General features: G+C 38.5%; 2 protein-coding genes across 4 annotated transcripts; one reads left to right on the top strand and one right to left on the bottom strand.

Annotated features, from left to right (window-relative positions):
• Positions 1 to 6,441: 6,441 nt before the first annotated feature.
• On the top strand, positions 6,442 to 13,822 carry akr7a3 (aldo-keto reductase family 7, member A3 (aflatoxin aldehyde reductase)). Of its 3 annotated transcripts, none has more exons than XM_034219273.1 (7): positions 6,442 to 6,708; positions 11,491 to 11,678; positions 11,862 to 11,966; positions 12,252 to 12,348; positions 12,854 to 12,953; positions 13,097 to 13,226; positions 13,375 to 13,822. In XM_034219273.1, exons 1-7 carry the CDS (start codon positions 6,513 to 6,515, stop codon positions 13,534 to 13,536), a joined length of 978 nt encoding a protein of 325 aa, XP_034075164.1. In that variant the 5' UTR covers positions 6,442 to 6,512; the 3' UTR covers positions 13,537 to 13,822. The 3 variants fall into 3 exon arrangements, with proteins under 3 accessions (XP_034075164.1, XP_034075163.1, XP_034075161.1); XM_034219272.1 differs by lacking the exon at positions 11,491 to 11,678 and adding an exon at positions 7,472 to 7,659 and having other exon boundaries at positions 6,443 to 6,708; XM_034219270.1 differs by lacking the exon at positions 6,442 to 6,708 and adding an exon at positions 10,440 to 10,740.
• Positions 13,816 to 16,607, bottom strand: mrto4 (MRT4 homolog, ribosome maturation factor). Its single transcript, XM_034219274.1, has 8 exons — positions 16,507 to 16,607; positions 16,210 to 16,268; positions 15,541 to 15,644; positions 15,374 to 15,455; positions 15,215 to 15,282; positions 14,973 to 15,124; positions 14,430 to 14,506; positions 13,816 to 14,309 (listed from the first exon to the last, which is right to left on the bottom strand). Exons 1-8 carry the CDS (start codon positions 16,532 to 16,534, stop codon positions 14,169 to 14,171), a joined length of 711 nt encoding a protein of 236 aa, XP_034075165.1. The 5' UTR covers positions 16,535 to 16,607; the 3' UTR covers positions 13,816 to 14,168.
• Positions 16,608 to 16,967: the final 360 nt, after the last annotated feature.

The following is a 16,967-nucleotide window of genomic DNA, read 5'->3' as shown; positions in this document are numbered from 1 at the left end:
ATGATTGAACTCAACCTCTGCTTAAAAAAACTAAAATCACAGCCCATTCATTTCGCCATTCTTTCATGCTGTGCAAAGAAAAAACAACCTTAATCCAGATATCTTAACATGACTCGTGCATGCATGCATGTGCACGGTTGTGGCATGACCACCAAAACAGAAAGATATGGACACAAGACCTGTGCAAATGTATTTAGTATCCTATCCATGTAATCATTTAAGTGAGGGGGGACCTCACATCGTCTAGGGGGGTCCGGGGGCAAGCTCCCCCGGGAAGATTTTTTTTTAAATGTTGAAGTTAAAAGCATCAATCTGGTGCACTTTGAGAGCAAAATGAAGAGATCTATATATCTCTCAACACCCATATGAAACAGCCCTTTCTTTTTCTTTATGGATATTTTACAAATCACTCCCCTTTAAAACTGTATTCTTGTTATTTTTAACAACTTTTTTGTTACTGTCATATAGTATTTTATACCTGTTTTTCATTTAGTCTCTTATTTTTTTATAACTATAATGATCATATCAAGGTGTGCCTTAACCTCACTGAGGTTATTTGAACCTCTCAGTCTGTCAGGAGAGAACTCTCTTCCACCAGGTAGTAGAAAAAGCTCTTTAAAGCTCTTTTTTTTGTCAGATTATAAATTTCTATTCAATTTTACTTGGAGAACGTGGTTTTCAAAAATAAACAAACATGCTATATGATAGTAGGCTACAAAAAATATATTGTCATAAAAAGAAATATTGGCGAGTGAGGGTTGCAACGCAAGCCCTTGGCAACTGTCGCTTCACTGCTTGCTAAACCAGGTGTATTATTACTGGTAAAGACAAATAATTAACAAATAAATATCTGTATTGACACAGCAACGTCGTGTACACTGGTATTATACTTGGCTACAGACTTTGGGCAGCTGTAACTGATCAAGTTGATAAAACGAAGTACGAAGTTAGTCACATAGGCTACAATTTAAATACTCAACTAAAGCACAAGAAGGCATATTTCTAAATCACAAGTACAGTACTTGAGTATATGTAGCCTATTTATGGCGCGTTTCCACTGCAGCGGGGTAGCCCCGTTTAAGCGTCCCTAAGCGTCCTCGCTCTGGCCTCGGGCTGCCTCGCTGGCCGGCCCAGGCCGTGGCGCATTTCCATTACAGTTTAGGACCTGGGGTAGCAACGCAGTGTAGGCGGGGCGATCGGCTTTGTTTTTGTTCACATTTCGAGTTGTTCCGTCGAGCTCCCGCTGGATTTGATCGTCCCCAATGAGATGTAGGAACGTCGTCACCTCCTCGGTCGACCACGGTGTGCTTTTCTTATTAGACGTAGCCATTTTTGTAGCTCATCCGTTTACAAAATGCTGTTTATAAAAATGCTGCAAGCTTGCTTCTAAATATATATGCGACGCTAGGGATGAACTCGCGCGCGATCTTGTGACGATTCTCTCTGACCAATCAGCAGTCGAGAGTGTTGACGTCACTAGTTCAGCCCTGGCCCTGGTCTGAGGGAACCACGATTTTATGAGGCCGGAAAAAGAGGGAAAAAGTACCCGCTGGCCGGTACTAGGCTATATGGAAACGCCACCAAAAACCGGCCTGGCCGGTTGAGGACGGTTAAGGACGCTTAAACGGGGCTACCCGCTGCAGTGGAAACGCGCCATTAGTTAGCCTATTTCCCACCTCTGGTCAACAATGATAGATCTTAATGTCAATACGTTGTCTTTAAAACTTATTATCTTGAGTATTATCATAAAAATAGCACTTTTATTTTTTTTAACAAACCACGTTCTCCAAGTAAAATCTAATAGAAATTATAATGTTTAATCTTTTTGAAAAATAGTGATCGGACCATCAGTCCTGTGTACAGATCATCAGTCCTGTGTAGCCAACAGATCAGTTCGATAAAGTCATGCCTAAACAGCGACATTTTTACACGATAAATACGTGTTTAAATAGCAGCATTTGCCACGGAAGGCGAGTGGCAGCTACCGTAAACCTTCTCTTACTCTGGCATCTTGTGGCAACTCCCGTTCAGCAGCGGCAGATGCATCGGCAAGTAGTGGCATCTTTGGCATCTGCCGGAAGTACTTGCCACAGATGCCACGGAGTAGTGGCCTCTGTGGTATGGGATTAGTTTTGTATCATAAAGATAAAGCAACACTTTCTCAGAATAAAGCAAAACTATGAGTTTAAAAGAAGAAAAAAAACTGAGTCAAGCAAAATAAAATACATTTCAAAAATAAAACTATAAGTTGCAAACAAATCATTTGTGTAATCATGTAAACTATAAGTATTTTTTCTTTGTTTTAACATAGGTTTTTAATTCGTGTATCTACCGTCCAATTGTTTTTCTTTATTAAACACGTAAACTGAAGAGCGTCTGAGAGGCGTTTTTGCTTTTTACCTTACTAAATGGTCAAATGGTCCTTGGAGCGAGGGGCGGGGCGAAACTCACGGAAGTGATTTCAAAACAAAAGCACTCGTTTGCTAAAATCACACTGAATCACTACAGTATCCTGCTGAAGGAACGGTGATTATTATAAACAAGGGGAATTTAGCGATCACAGCGAAAACGGCCAAGACACATTTTGAGCCCAGAGAATGGATGTTATTAAGGGCTGTAAATATAATAAGCCTCTGTCTAAAATGGACAACATTGTTAGGAGATTTAAGCTATAGCCTACTGCGATTCTGCACTGCGGTCAACTCAGCCGCCTCTCGAGTTTGTTTTTTCAAATCAGCTGCTCTTCATTATTCCTGCTATATTTGACGAGTGATACAAATATTTGTTACCATAAGTTCTTAAGGAAACTGACACTGTTGGACTCGGTTCTAGTTTGACTTCTACCAGAAATAAAATGAAGAACTTTTACTGTGATGATAAAAAATATATAATTTTACCATTAGTTCTTAATGAAATTGATACTGTTTGACTTTGTATTAGCCTACTACTTACAATACATTGAAGTACTTTTACTGTCTATTTTTGGAGAAATACTCTGTCAAAGTCCCCTGCTGAGAACAAAATCAAGCAACTTCTGCTAAGTTTGATGAGGGAATTCTTTTGTATTGCCACTAGGACTCAGTACTAGTGAAACTACCCCCACAAGTACTATGAAGTACTTACTGTGTACTTTTCCAACAATCCTCTGTCAATATCCCCTCCTGAGAACAAGAATGCATGTTTCTCTGCTATTTTGAATAAGCATTAAAAAAACCTTTCTTCATGAGACTGATGTTGTTGGACAGAGTATTTTAAGAGGATGGTAGACATGATATCAGCAATACTTCCAGTCAGTACTCCGGCAGCAGCATTTTACACCTTGGAAAGTCTTTAGAGACTTGCCTGGATAGCTGGTGTAAACCGTGATCGTTTTTCTCGCGTCCAGGAGAGAAGCTTAAAAGGAGACTAAATGGAGTCTCTGAGAAGGTTCAAAATTGGTACTTTAATTAATAAAAAGCGCGGTAATGTTACAAACAGGATATTGTTCAGTCAGGAGAGAAAGGCTGCAGCCTTCCTCTCCCAGTCGTGGCCGTGCAGAAGAGCTCACAAGCATTCGTCCTTCCCAGAGCCATATAATAGAAGAGTTACGACATCTCCGTTCACTCCAATGGACCACTTTTTTACAGCAATGGCGGATCGTGGAGCCTCTCAATCGTTCCCCGGAAGTTAGCGCCAAGGCTAGCAGAGCTGTGGAGTTGCAGCATAATAGACCGTTCGTGACGGACTTTTAAAGGTAAGAAGAAGTTTAAAGATTTATATTGCGGATATTATCAGTACATCTGATTCAAATTAACATGTGTATTAAAGGATGTCAGTGGATTATCCCTAAATTAGTAGATTTAGGGAACGTTTACAGATAACAGATTAAGCTAGGATACCGAAGCAAGTTAGCAACAGACGTTGAACAGCCTTTTAATTGTAAATTCCGTTCTCTTAATGTAATTTGGTCCAACGTTGTTGAATTAGAGAAGAGGGGCTTCTAAACGGGATTGTATGCGGGGGTGGAGGGAGTTAAATATTAGATAAATATAACTTTGGTGCGTGTAAGAGTGAGTGTTTTTAGCAGAGCCATATTGTGTCCTTGTGATTATGTTGATTATTACCTGTGTGTATAATGTTGCAGCTCAGCTGATTTTGGATTGATGGCAAAGGGAGAGGAACTTAAGTGAGAGTGAAAACACAAGGTAAGTTTAATACTACTGTTTTATATAAGTAAGCATACTAAACATGTATTCTATCACTGTATTATATAAGTAATCTTGTTAGTAACCTACTGTATGGCAGGTGGAGGGGCAGTGATGTTACAGGTGGAGGAGCAAAACTGCAAGACTGCAAACTCACAAGACAGAGACATCGAAGTTTGTTCTCCAGAGAAGAGGTTGATTTCACTTCAATTTTTTATTTCATATTTTCTAAAGATGTGGAAATGGCAAAACAAACAACTTGAGAGCTGTAACCAAGACAACTGTAACAACATGAGTAGAGAGCCACCAAGGTTTTTCAAGTCCCTCTCTTACTCCATTTTGCCAACCCAAACTTCCGGTACATGATGGGACACCTTGCTTGTTTTTGCTTCCCACGAAATGCGCTTGCTGTCTCTCCAGCATTCAGGGCGTTAGCCCCAGAGTGTTTGTGTCTCTCAACTGGCAGGTGATTCTGGGTCATGATTTGCCTGTTGCCGTGGTGCTCCCCCCCCGGTATAACTTTTTTACTGAGGCTCCTGGAAGCTTACAAAACCTATTTCACAGTGTGAGCTGCAGGGCGATTCTCTAAAGTAGAGAAATTGTGAGGGGCAGTGCAGGTTAAGCAGGACTGTCTGCTTCCCTCCAGGAATTTATGATCTCAGTGAACTCTTAGCTCAATGCAGCAATTGATTGGAGCTTTGTTCAACTTATGTCACTTGAATTCCATAGAATTCCTACACATTTTCATTTGCTAAAGGGAAGAAATTGGTAATTGCTGCAGGTTTAAGATAGTTCCTCTCTCTAGCTCTCAACATTCCATCCCTTACACATCCATTATAAAATGGTCTGAAAATGTTCTGAATACACATTTTTATGAATAAAAACTTTTCAAATACAGTATATCAAAAAGATGAATACAAGTATTGTCACCTATTAGCATCTTCAAAGTGGAGTATATTGCCTTATGGTATTAAATTAGCTTAATATTTTTATAAAAGGTAGAAACAAGCAAAGTGATTTTGATAATGAATGGTTTCTGAAGTTAAGATTTGGAGTATAGTGTGGATGCTGCATAATCAGCCCGTATTTCCTGCTGATAATAGATGTGAATGCTGGAAACTATACAAACCTGTTGCTTAACTGAAAAATCACAAATGTGAAATTACTTGAATGAAAAAAGCCAAAATGCAGGATTCTGAAAAGCTTACGCAACAATGTATATGTAACCGGTGTGGTTAAACGGTCTCTGCGTTGTGTTTTTAATGGACGAGACCCGAGCCAGTGTAAAGTTGAGACGATCTCTAATTACTGACAACAGATAAAACGATCAGTTTTACATCAATTTCCCTCACAGTGACTCCTCTCACGTGGAACATTTTCAAAAAGGGAAGAGGAAACGTGAGGGACACAATATATAGGGGGGAAAGTCCTCACAACAATAAACTCCTGAGCACAACGACCACACTTCAGAGGTTCCGCCCACTGATCTCCGACCTTGCCAGGTATTTAACATTCAATAAAATGAAGAACACAGAATAAAATAATATAAAACACAGAATTTTTTGTGATTATACAAAATTAAATTAAATAAACCCCACTGCATATTTACATCTGTTACATATAGCTGTCTTAAATATGTATGAAAAGAAAGGGGTAAAGGAGTTAAAACCGTTGAGGGAAATGGGTTCATTTGGATTAATAAAAGGCTAAATAATCCCACAATAATCCCACAATGTTTCATATTTGTATAAAACTCCTTACGTATGAAAGATGTTTAAAGGTTCGATTGGAGTATGACTAGATTAAAGTAAAAAAAATGCATGAAAGCAACCTGAGCTGTATGGAAAGTTGGAAAAGGGCTAATGACAGATACACAAAAAGAGATAAGGCAAGGAAAAAAGTTGACATTGGACATGTAACTTGAGTATACTGTGAAAGGTTATCATTATTTATCTTTGTTGGATTGCAAAAAAAAGAAAATCAGCTAAGGTCTAAGCCCTCCAAAGCTTTGAAATAAAATATGTTTAATCTAAAAAGAAAATGAGGTCTCCGTTGTGCACCATCTGATGCTGCAGGGATTTCATGATCTGAATGAGCTTTTAATATCTGGCTACAATAATATTATCTCTCACATAAAGTCACGATAAGAGCACACTGATTTCTGACTTTCCTGTTCTTCCAGGTTCTAACCTGCTGGTAAACGTATGCGTGCGTAGACGCCGCGATAGGCTACATGCTCCGATCCTACAGCACCACGCCCATTTTAATAACCATAGACTGTGTGAACTTAAAGACGTGCATTTGCAGAGGTTTGTGGCTCGTAGCAACATGTCGTCGTCTCAAAGTAAGCGACCGGTTTCCTTATTGGGAACTAACTCTTTCGGTAGTAAAGCCGACGCGGAGCAGAGCCTGGAGATGGTGAAGACTTTCCTGGACAGGGGGCACGTGCTGCTGGACACAGCTATCATGTACGCGGACGGGAAGGCAGAGACGTTTATAGGGAGCATGAATCTTCCTAAAACAGGTAGGCTACGCCTACATGAGATGCGCCAATATAGAAGTGGTGGATAGTAGCCAAGAGAAAGTACTGTAAGTACACTTTTGTACTTGCATGCTATTTTATACTTGTTGAACTACATCACAAAGGGAAATTTGATTTTGTTTTAACTCCACAACATTTATCTGATCATTGCTGCTGATTAGTACAACATATAAACAAGTATGTAATTATTATGTGGTTTGTATAAGAAAAAACGTTATTTATCCATTGTGGAAAGTAAACAATGTAGATAAAGTATATAAAGTAGCAGTAGTAGCTCCTCTTTAAAGTGATGAACGCTTTATGCATCATTAATCCAATAATATTATACACACTTTTCTGACCTGGCCGATCCTGCATGTTCAGTACTTTTTTACTTTTAGTGAGTATATTTGGAAGCACATTTTTTTTTATGATTGAACAAAAAAATTGGAATGCAGCTAGGACTTTTACTTGTGACATTGCATTGGGGCCACGAAAGGTTTAATGTGAATCCTGAAAGTCCTGCGAATAAATAATTATCTGTGTACTTTTATGATTATCATGTTTGTGGTTTTGCGAGTAGTGCAGTACTGTAAGACAATATTAGAAGGATATTCAAGAATGATAAACTTATTGCAATAAAAGTACGAGTCATATGTTTGCATATAAAGACATGGGTAGTTCTATAGATGTATGGGGATCTGATGAACATAGATTTATGTTTGCTGAGAACATGCTGTAAATGACAAGTGTTTCTGTGTGACAGTAAGCATAGCTACCAAGGCCAACCCCTGGAATGGGAAGACTCTGAAGCCAGAGAGTGTGCGCTCTCAGCTGGAAAGCTCCCTCCAGAGGCTGCAGACAGATTGTGTGGACCTTTTTTACCTCCATATCCCTGACCGTCAAAACCCCATCCAGGATACACTTAAGGCCTGCAATGAACTCCACAAAGAGGTAAATGAATGGGATGATTTATATGACTTGTGTGTTGCTGAAATCTTTCCTGTAACATGACCAGTGTTTATTAACATATTTCCAACACTGTTTTTATCATAAATGACACCCAAGTTACTATTCCCTATTAAGAATATTTGATTAAACTATGATTTCATGTTCAAATATCACACACAGGGAAAGTTCAAGGAGTTTGGCCTGTCAAACTATGCTTCCTGGGAAGTGGCGGAAATCGTCAGCCTCTGCAGACTCAACAACTGGATTGTTCCCACAGTGTATCAGGTATAGATGCTAAAACAATTGCGCGATTGCATAATCAAGAACTAAAAAAATGCAGATTTGTTTATCATTAAGGAGAGACTTATACCCTACAACTTTTCACAGGGGATGTACAATGCCACTACAAGACAAGTTGAGACAGAGTTGCTGCCATGTCTGAGATACTACGGAATGAGGTTCTACGCATACAATCCTCTAGCAGGTGCAATCTATCTTCCTTCTATAGTACACTTTATTTGTGTTTCTGTTAAAAGGATACTCACAATTGGTGATTAATGTGTCTCCTGCTGTGGAGAAAAATACAGTCCACCACTTGGGTCGAGACTAAAATACCTCAAAAAATATTGGCTAGATTGCCTCTGATCTTTCCTCTAGCACCACCATCAGGTCAAAGTTTCACTCATCTTGTGAAATGTATGTCAAGCAGATTGATTAATACAAAAATACTTGAAATTCTGACACTGCCCCTCTTCTGCAGGTGGCCTTCTGACAGGAAAGTACCACATAGACAAAGATGGTCCCCTGCCTGAAGGACGATTCTCTAGTGACATCTGGGCCGCAGCATACAGGGACAGGTGAAAGATCTACATTTAATAACGTTTTTTTTATTATGTTGCATGTTAGGTATTTATGTTTGTCTGCACTCAAGTACAATGCCAACTGATATGCCCAAAGTAATTGTGTATGTCCTTTTTTGTGTCAGATACTGGAAGCAGAGTCAGTTTGAGGCAATCAATCTGGTTATTGAGGCCTTGGAGACTGTGTACGGCTTGGAGAAACCCACCATGACATCTGCTGCTATGCGCTGGATGTACCATCACTCCCAACTTAAGGTAACTATTGTGCATATATATTTAATGCATATGTATATCTGACATCAAAACTGTAATCTGAAGACTGTATAAGGGCATACAGTAATTAGAAAATGTTATACCATATACTTTATGTGTATTTAATTATAATGCATCCTCCTAAAAACTTGTTATTTAAACATGTATGTCTGCTGTTCCAGGGGGATCTTGGTGATGGAGTCATCATTGGTATGTCAAGTATAGATCAACTTCAGCAAAACTTGGCAGCTGCAGAGGAGGGTCCTCTGGATGAGAGAGTGGTCACCGCTTTTAATGACGCCTGGAACCTAGCAGCCCACGAGTGTCCAAACTACTTCCGCTAAAGACACACAAATCTGTCCACTAATCGAGCACCCTTCAAGGGTCGAGACACACAGCATGTTGTCTGAATTATATCAAGCATCAGACATACCAATGTTAATGTCAATACTGAAACAATGTTAATGGAAACACCAAAATAATTATTTGTATGTTTATTTCTGGAACCAAATACATGAATTACCCAGTTGATTTAGTTATTTTTCAGTGCAAATTCCAGAACAAAAAGGTGCAATTCATAAAATTACCAAAACAGACAAACACAAAGTGTCAGTTGATCACTTTGCCCTGTTGGCAATCCTGTATTGAATCCAAGAATCCTTTAGGTACAAAAGCTACGATTTGAAATAGCACTACCAAACATAATGGAATAAGCTCCCAGATGTATATGCAGGCTTTCCTTTAACCACAAAGGCAACCTTTGCCTCGTGAAAAAATACAAATGTTAACTACAGGAAACTCCAGACCCCCATGGACCCTTCAGTTTGCGTGGCAATTATAGCATTAATTCCAGTAAAACTCCTTTTTCACCTCAATAACAAGTTACCTTTCAAAAGGACATACAAATAAATGCCTCAACAAATAACAGGTTAAGCCACATTATATGTATGTATGTTTCTTATGTCTTTCTAAGAAGAACCTCAAAATGTTTTTGTTTATGCTGCTTGCTTTGGTATCATGATTCATGTCCTATATATTCAGGTTATTTCTCTTAGTTTTTAAGTTTAATTGTAATTATTTGTCTGTTACTAGGTCATCCTTAACTTTGTTTGTGTATCTGTTTAGCTTTTCTTTATTAGCTTTATGTTGGTATTAGAGTATTTATATATCAGAACAGACAGCCACATGCTTCTATTGGGGATCTTTCAATAAACAATAAATAATCAAATGAATGGTTATTTAGTCATAATGCACTGAAGAAACCATGTAATTACTGTCAGCCCAGTTTATCATATCTACAGTAAGTATGGACTGTACATATCTGGATTGATATAGGAGAAACCCATGAGCATAATGTAATTTAGAAAAAAATAGATGGTGATTTGCTGACACTTAGTGGTTAAAACCAGAACTACATCTAATATGATCATGCCATTAGCCTACATATTATGCAACGAGTACACTTCAGCAAATATGAACTCAAAAACAACAGGAAACGGGCACAGAAAACGAACTTTGCCCTGTCTCAACTACAGCTGAGCAAAGAAGCCAAATATATCTTCAATAAAAGTAATTGCGTTTTAAACCTGTGAAGTAACTTTACGACGCTCCCTTATCACCGCTTTCAACGACCTTTGCACTTTGTCTCATTGCTAGCCGCTGTACTGTAGCATGCAGTGGGTAGTAATCACCAGAAGACTGTGCACACTTGGTAAGCGTCACATTAATACAGACAGTGTGCTTAAACATTTGCCGAGGATTGTGGCTCGTCAAAACATGTCGTCGTCTCAAAGTAAGCGGCCGATTACCTTACTGGGAACTATGGCTTTCGGAGGGCGAGCCGACGAGGAGCTGAGCCTGGAGATGGTGAAGACTTTCATGGACAGGGGACACGTAATGGTGGACACAGCCTTCATGTATGTGGACGGGAAGTCTGAGACGGTCATAGGGGGCATGAATCTTCCAAAAACAGGTACATCAGGAGCACTAATATTCATAGCGACGCTGCATGCTAACGTTAACTGAGTAGTTGACCCCCCCACTGCAAGCCTGCAGACTGGCCTGGCACCAGCTTTGGTACCAGCTTATGGGTACCAAAATTGTTAAGGAACTGCTGTACATTATATTGTGCATTGCCCCAATGTGCTTTTATTATTGAGAATATTGATGATGGGTTCACTTGCATTGGAAGAATTGGATGTGTCCTGGAAATTAAAACATTTTATACAATGTGCAATGTATTATAGGTTAAGATACAACTTTATTAATCTGTGGGAGGAAATAAACATGCTACCCATCAGATAAAGCATATCAAATTTCTGAAAATCGCTCACCCATTACCAGCTGCAACATTAAAGTGATGAACACAGCTGGTCTGAAGAGTCCTTTTACTTTTGGTGCCCTAAGTAGGCCTATATTTACTGTACCATACTACTAATTACAAACAATGAAAACAATACATGTACTGTAACAGCGCAAGGATAAGTTGCATATGATAACAATGACATGATTTGATAATAATATTAGTGGAAAATGAAATGAGCACATTCTGATTATATGATATAAGAATGATTAACCTATTGAAATAAAAGTATAATGATGTATATGTATATGGATAGTTCTATAGATGCATGGTGATTTGATGGACAAAGATCACTGATTGCCATTTGCTGAACACATCTCATAGATGACGTACTTTTAATTGGGTGTTTCTATCTGACAGTAAGCATAGCTACCAAGGCCAACCCCTGGGATGGGAAGACTCTGAAGCCGGAGAGTGTGCGCTCTCAGCTGGAAATATCTCTCCAGAGGCTGAGGACAAATAGCGTGGAACTTTTCTACCTCCATGCCCCCGACCACCAAAACCCCATCCAGGATACACTTAAGGCCTGCAATGACCTCCACAAAGAGGTAAATTAACCGGATGCTCAATTTTCTATGACTTGTTGTGTGAGGCTGAAACCTTTCTTGTAATGTGACACATCAAAGATGAAAACATGTTTATATACATTATAAGTTACATTCATGATACTGCACCTATTTGTTAGAAACATTTGATTAAACTGTGATTTCATGTTCAAATATCACCCACAGGGAAAGTTCAAGGAGTTTGGGCTGTCAAACTATGCTTCCTGGGAAGTGGCTGAAATAGCAAGCATCTGCAGACACAACAACTGGATTGTTCCCACAGTGTATCAGGTATTTACGGCCTTGTACTATCATCAATTGCATATTTTTACACTATTCAAGCTACTTATTATTTATCAATTGTGGATCCATCCATATGAAAAGCTGTGTGTTCAAAATCACATTATTTGTACATAAATCTGATCATACAGTATAGGCTAGAACTCACTGTTTCCAAAGAGACCTGCTGAAACGTTTGTGCCATTGTTAATTCAGAATTGCAGTAGTGTTTGTTGCAGAGAGATCCACTGTTCGACATTTTGTGCAGCTTAACTTAACTATTACAACTTTTCACAGGGGATGTACAATGCCACTACAAGACAAGTTGAGACCGAGTTGCTGCCATGTCTGAGATATTTCGGAATGAGATTCTACGCATACAATCCTCTAGCAGGTGCAATATATCTTCCTTCTGTTGGATAGATAGCCTCTGACTTTTCCTCTAGCACCAACTGCAGGTCAACACTTGTAAAATATCTTAGCATCTACCATTTTAATTGATACAAAAACAAACAGACATTTACTGTATATAGTGCCGAAATGACCTAATGTTTTTTGATTATATCTTATTTTGACTAGCGCCACCATGAGGGTGTCATTGGTGATTTTGAGTGAAATGTCAGAGCAGCTATAGGCTCTATCTATCGTGCTAATTAGCACATTTTAGTATACCAACACACTGCTGTAATGATAAATATGGTAATCACCTGCATGTTATCTTTTAATGTAACACAAAGCCCCACTGTGACTATGGCCAGCCTTACCATGGTTGTTTTTTTATCTTTACTGTAACAGTTTCTCAAAATGTAGCTTCAAACACTTTTGTTTGGTGTGAAGGACAACATTTAGAAGATTGAGATCATTATGTTTTGAACTCTGACTTTATACCCCCTCTGCAGGTGGCCTGCTGACAGGAAAGTACCATTACCAAGACAAAGAGGGTTCCCAGCCTGAAGGGCGGTTCTTTGGTAACAACTGGGCTGCAGCATATAGGGACAGGTAAATGACTCCTTGTTTACTTTTGAGGTTTTTCCAATAAGAAACTTGTTTTAAGTAGTTTCATGTTTTGGTTGTTTTCTTCATTTTTGCTGTCATGTACATTTACAATTGATCAAATAATTGTGTCTGTCCTCTTGTGTCAGATACTGGAAGCCGAGTCAGTTTGACGCAATAAAGGTTGTTATTGAGGCCTTGGAGACAGTTTACGGCTCAGAGAAACCCACCATGACATCTGCTGCTATGCGCTGGATGTACCATCACTCCCAACTTAAGGTACCTATTGTGCACGTATTTATTAGGTAAAATGTATACCCATCTCAACACTAGAGTCTGAAGGCTGTTTTTGTGCTCACAGGAGTTTGAGATTGTTATACCATATAACACCTTTTCAATTAAAAAATGTAATTGTCTGCTGTTCCAGGGGGATCTTGGTGATGGAGTCATCATTGGTATGTCAAGTATGGATCAACTTCAGCAAAACTTGGCAGCTGCAGAGGAGGGTCCTCTGGATGAGAGAGTGGTCAATGCTTTTAATGACGCCTGGAATCTCGTAGCCCACGAGTGTCCAAGCTACTTCCGCTAAAGAGACATATCTGCCTAGTCAAAATTTTTTTTTGCCCTCAAATTTAAAGAGAAAAAAAACCCAGCTAAAGCTCCTTTCCACTAGTGAAGACCTTGCACTTGTTCTTGAAATGAGCCTTCTCTTAGAAATGAATCAAATGGAGACCAGAATGCATTATGTTTAGAGCACTTCATTGTTAATGTACAAATGTAAAAACAAAAATATTCTTTCAGGAAAAAAAAAAAAAACATTTTCTGAAGTCTGCCTTAATTAAACTGTTACAATAAAATGAAAACAATGTTTTGTTCACAACAAAATGTTTTTGTATTTTTCTACAGATAAAATACATGAAGTTGGTTGGTTCAGCACAATGACATGTGCTTATTTGATTTGACAAAATACAAGAAACATCAACATGATAACATATGGTAGATCATGATGTCTTTAACTCTGGTAATCTGTTTTTACTGAACAACAACTCAGCCCGAAGCTGAACTGGTGAATATAGGACAGTAGTTTTGTTTTGGGGTAAAAAAAGACAAAGGACAGAGATCACAGACTTCCGGGGAGCACTAGCAGTCAGGCTGAATGGTTTTTAGATCAATGTCCCTCTGCTGTTAAAGGCAAGTGTACACGCTTCTCTTGCAGATGATTTATTCTGCATCTTCATCATCTTCCTCTCCATTATCCATAGGCTCTTCCCCACCTGCAACGTTTTCAAACTCGCCTGTTTCTGAGTTCCACATACATTTGATCTGCACCTTGAATTCTGCCATCTCAATGTTGAAGAGTTTCTATGGTCAGAAAAAGAGCCACAGTCAGTTAAACACAGGGCAGTTTATTGGCCAGAATATGGTAATGGTACACGTTACGACACGGACAATATTTTCTGTAGTCAACAGTCAAGAACTCACCAGAATACGAGCCTGCTCAGGAGTGAGCACATCTCCATCCTTACAGACTTCATGGTCCTTCAGGAGGGTCACCACGCCTTTAAAAACAGATAAATAATGTGACTATCATGACTCAACCGATTTGAAGAAATTACTCAATTAAGAGGGGGAGAATCACCTGGTGCCCTCAAAAGATATCTGATCCCTTCTATAAAAGTAGTGACTGTGTTGCAAATGCCCGATAAAGCACATCCTTCTGTGCTCTGGATTTATTGTTTTCAATAAGCCAAAACAGTCATTCACTGACTTCAGTAAATCAAACATGTTTCGGGGAGATTTCCAGAGGTGAATTGTTTTGAACAGTTGAAAAACTATTTAATTAGGCCTATAATTAAAATCTCCTGCTGTTTAAATGTGTTGCATGTATGCATCTGAGTTGTTAAGCACCTTTGGGCGGAGTGTTGAAGACAAATAGTATTGAGAAAGTGACCATTACATTGTTGGTTTTGGTCTTTGAAAAATATTTTTTGTCAAAAGGAAAAGTAAATAACGCCAGATAATGACCTTTCTTGAGAGCAGTGGGAAGTCCTAATTGCCTCAACTGGGGCTCCATTGAGTGAGGAAACTGATCAAGGGGTCCCTCGTCCAGTGTCGTGTCCATCAGTGCACGGTTGCCTGCTCGTGCATAATCCATCTCTTTGAAATGATTGAAGTACCTGTTGATGTAGAATACCATTTTGTCAAGTAATGAGCAATATTTTGGAAAATCACTGCAACAACATTGCATTAAGTAAAGCTGTACTTACTCTTGTACCTCTTCCTTTGTTTTGTTAGTGAATAGTACTCCTACTTCTCCTCGCAGATACTTGGTGACCTGCACATTGACAGCGATAATACAAATGTCATCTCTATGCAGTATATTTTTCAATTTTCTGGATTAACTGCCCACCTTAGAGATCTCTTACCTTGTGCAAATTATCTTTGTATTCATCTGTTTCTCCTTTACCCAAGGCAACCGACATGACTTTATTTTTGCCGAAGAAGAATCTGTAAAAGAGCGGAGTCAAACATCTTGCCTACAACACAAGCTTAATTCATATGGAAAAAATAAATAAATCACCAGGCTTATTACCTGCTGTGTTTCCATGCTGTCCTGATGTCTTTCAGTTTGTTATTCCTCATATTAGCCACAGAGAATATGAACAAGTTTCTGTACGTGTCCACACATTTCCGTAACTAAAAAGGTCAAACAGGTGGAGAATGAAGTGTTACTTCGTCTTATCCCTACAATTAACATCCTTTATAATACTGAGTATACATAAGTGTTATATATAGACTATAATATCCGTTATGCAACAATTATTTTTAATATTGATTAATCTGTCGATGATTTTCTGCTTTAAATTACTATTCTGATTATCATGTCAGAAAATAAAGCCGAAACAGATATTCAGTTTGATGTGACATAATACAAAGAAAATAAAGACATTTAATCAATACTTATTGTTGCTCCAATATCTTTTATTATCCCTACTAACAAAGTGTTATGTTATTGACATGATGAGGTCACAGAAACGTGTACCAATACTAACTTGATTATTGTACTAAAAGCCTGAATAATGTTTTTAATTAAAAGTAACTAGCATTGTTATTCACTTCATTTGTTAATGATGAATGCGTTAATTTCTTTTAAAATCGTACTTTTGCTTTGAAAACATATCAAATGCCATGCCAGTAAAGCCTAATGTAATTTAAACATGTCTGCCGCTTGTTAGCATAGCATGGTTGACGCAAAACTCACCTCCTCGATTAATTTCTGTTTCGTCTGCAGTCCTTTCTTGGCTGTTTTCGTTAACGAAACTGTGGGGAAGACGATGTTAATATCAGTCAGTTATCTATGAGTTTAAGTGTCAAATCAGCATCCCAATGTACGTCAAACACTTATTCCCCCTTGTGGAGAAGCTAAAGTTAGCATTTTAGCTAACGTTAAAGTTACTTTTCTACCGTCGAGGACAGCTGCTAGACACAAATAACCAGTTGATATCGTTATCTTATGAATTTGTTATACATTTCACAATTTGAAAGGATATTTACTCACTTTTCTTGTCCCTCTTTGACTTCGGCATGGTTCCTTCTCACGATGCAGAGTAGCAGACGCACACGTGAAATGAGAAAGGACCCCAAATGTTTCTGTTTGGCGGAGCAGCTGACCATATGGTGCCTGACTGAAAATAAAACTTTTATTTTTAAATATTTATAACTCCAACTTGCCTGACTGGGAACAGCTTGATGTACATTGCGGAAACATGTGGTGGGTAATAATGTGTGGGATGAGATCATGTGGTTGCCTTTCAGAATGTTAATCAACAATAAATAAAAGAGTGACAATATAATCTCTAACAAGCTGCCATATTCAACCTTTAGTAAATTACACAAACATTAACTCGCAAAAATGTAAAACTCTTTTTACACATTTTCACAACAGCCAACAGGTGGAAGCAAATGCTCTATTTATGATGTGTTTATGTTGCACTATGTCCTTTTGCCTTAAATATGTTT

Source organism: Gymnodraco acuticeps, unplaced genomic scaffold (genome assembly GCF_902827175.1).
Source record: "Gymnodraco acuticeps unplaced genomic scaffold, fGymAcu1.1, whole genome shotgun sequence".
Classification (NCBI taxonomy): Eukaryota; Metazoa; Chordata; class Actinopteri; order Perciformes; family Bathydraconidae; genus Gymnodraco; species Gymnodraco acuticeps.
The sequence above is the reverse complement of the archived record's forward strand: the minus strand, read 5'-3'. Positions and strand labels throughout refer to the sequence as shown.

Coding starts and splice junctions, on each gene's coding strand:
- mrto4 (XM_034219274.1), bottom strand. CDS start 16,534: ATGCCGAAGTCAAAGAGGGACAAGAAAA. Junction 15,645..16,209: donor AACAGAAATTAATCGAGGAG/GTGAGTTTTGCG, acceptor TGACCTTTTTAG/TTACGGAAATGTGTGGACAC. Junction 15,125..15,214: donor ACAAAGGAAGAGGTACAAGA/GTAAGTACAGCT, acceptor CTACATCAACAG/GTACTTCAATCATTTCAAAG.
- akr7a3 (XM_034219270.1), top strand. CDS start 10,440: ATGCAGTGGGTAGTAATCACCAGAAGACTGTGCACACTTGGTAAGCGT. Junction 11,679..11,861: donor GCAATGACCTCCACAAAGAG/GTAAATTAACCG, acceptor TATCACCCACAG/GGAAAGTTCAAGGAGTTTGG. Junction 13,227..13,374: donor ACCATCACTCCCAACTTAAG/GTACCTATTGTG, acceptor CTGCTGTTCCAG/GGGGATCTTGGTGATGGAGT.